The sequence below is a fragment of the Malus domestica genome, chromosome 07, assembly GCF_042453785.1.
Source record: "Malus domestica chromosome 07, GDT2T_hap1".
NCBI classification, from domain to species: domain Eukaryota; kingdom Viridiplantae; phylum Streptophyta; class Magnoliopsida; order Rosales; family Rosaceae; genus Malus; species Malus domestica.
The window spans coordinates 22,410,889-22,412,846 of record NC_091667.1 but is presented as its reverse complement, the minus strand read 5'-3'; the positions used below and the strand labels follow the sequence as shown (position 1 = coordinate 22,412,846).

Genomic DNA, 1,958 nt, shown 5'->3' with positions numbered 1-1,958 from the left:
TTTTAATCGTTCTCGTTGCGCCACTTGTCATTATCTGAAAAGATAATTACTGGTGATGGATTTTCGATAAGAATTTTAATTGTTCTCGTTTCCCCACGTGTCATTATCCGAAAATACAATTATTGATGATGGATTTCTGATAAGATTTTTAACCAATCACGTCGCATCATGTGTCACAATCTGTTTATAATCTTTGAGGATAGATTTCGGTCAGATTTTTAACGAATGACGGCATGCCACATGGCATTATCTACAACATAATCCTTTCTGAATCCTCCATATAATCCACCATCCATCCTCACAAATCTCATACCAATTTTCTCAAGATCTCTATCATTATTCATAGTTTCTGCTTCCTTCTTCACCAAAATCAAAATCTATATCATTATTCATAGTTTCTGCTTCCTTCTTACAATGTCTTCTTTTTCCTCAAGGATAATGTGGGAAATTGATCAGCAAGAGGAAGAATTATTTAACCAATTAGAAGGAATGTTCAATCTCCAGGTGGCCCAAAATGAGATGGAAGATGATAAGGAGCGTAGAAAAAAAGATGACGAAGCAAGAATGGCCAGAACCTCACATTCCCGTCGGGTCATCCAAGCTGTGGCTCAAATCTGCAAGCCCAACTATTCCGCAAACCTTGATAGAAGCAGGCCACGACGAGGTACAGAACTCTTGGACAATTGTTTTGTCCATAACAGTGCATTCCCTGATACGTACTTTAAACGTTGTTATAGAATGGAACGACATTTGTTCAACAAAATCATGATTGCTATTTGCAACCATGATTCTTACTTTGTGCAAAAGAATGATGCTTTTGGTGCTATGGGTCCCCTTCATGAGCAAAAAATTATTGTTGCCTTGCAGATGCTTGCATATAGAGCATCTGCAGACCAAGTGAACGAGATAGTGAGGATGGGGAAATCAACCATTCTTGAATCCCTGATGAGGTTTTGCAGAGCAATCGAATTTATCTACACCGCAGAGTACCTCCAGAAACCTACTGAGATGGACTTGCAAAGGCTTCTAAAGAAGGGCGAGATGTGAAGTTTTTCTAGGATAATTGGAAGCATCGACCGTATGCATTGGACCTGGAAAAACTGTCCAAGTGCATGGCAAGGCGCTTATAGGGATAGAAAATGATCAAAAAGTATCATTTTGGAGGTGGTGGCATCTTTTGATACATGGATTTGGCACTCCTTTTTCGGGGTTCTAGGAGCTCAAAATGACCTTAATGTCCTTACCCAATCCCCAGTGTTCAATGATGTCCTGCAAGGAAAGGCATCAAAAGTCACGTACTGGGTCAATGAATGTAAGTACGACGGGCCATACTTCCTAGCAGACGGCATTTACCCAAGGTGGTCAAAGTTTGTCAAAACAGTGCAACGTTCGCGAAGTACAAAGGAAAAACACTTTGCAAGCTGTCAAGAGGGGTGCAGGAAGGATGTGAAGCGTTGTTTTGGTATCCTCCAAGCTCGATGGACGATTGTCATGGGTGCTGCCAAAATGTTTGATGTAGAGTCGTTTCGATCCATCATGATGACGTGCATCATTCTTCACAACATGATTGTGAAAGATGAGTACGCTTATGATGCCATTGATGAATATGAGCCAGACACGATGAACAATTCCAAAACATAAATATATTGTGCTCATGACATCACCGAAGAACCCGTGCAACACGAGCCGTTAGAAAAGGATGGACGTTACAATGAAAGGTTCATTCATCGATATACTGCACTTCAAAGGCCATATATGCACAATGCCCGGCAAATTGACTTGATAGAGCACCAGTGGGAATTGAAACAAGCTCAAGATACTTAAGTTCATTTAGTGTGTTTGTTTTTATTTGGTGTGTTTATTTAATTTTATTTGGTGTATTTTTTTTAGTTCATTTAGTGAGTTTTTTATTATTTGGTATGTTAAAGTAATTTTCTTTGGTGTGTTTATGTCATTTG

General features: G+C 39.4%; 1 protein-coding gene across 1 annotated transcript; it reads left to right on the top strand.

The window, feature by feature from the left end:
- Positions 1-438: 438 nt before the first annotated feature.
- On the top strand, positions 439-1,641 carry LOC139197768 (uncharacterized). Its single transcript, XM_070825727.1, has 2 exons — positions 439-1,036; positions 1,217-1,641. Exons 1-2 carry the CDS (start codon positions 439-441, stop codon positions 1,639-1,641), a joined length of 1,023 nt encoding a protein of 340 aa, XP_070681828.1.
- The last annotated feature ends 317 nt before the right edge of the window (positions 1,642-1,958 follow it).

Excerpts from the sequence above, each read along its gene's own strand:
- LOC139197768 (XM_070825727.1), top strand. The coding sequence starts at position 439 with ATGTGGGAAATTGATCAGCAAGAGGAAGAATTATTTAACCAATTAGAA. Across the intron at positions 1,037-1,216 it reads GCAAAGGCTTCTAAAGAAGG|GAGCTCAAAATGACCTTAAT; the intron begins GCGAGATGTGAA and ends TCGGGGTTCTAG.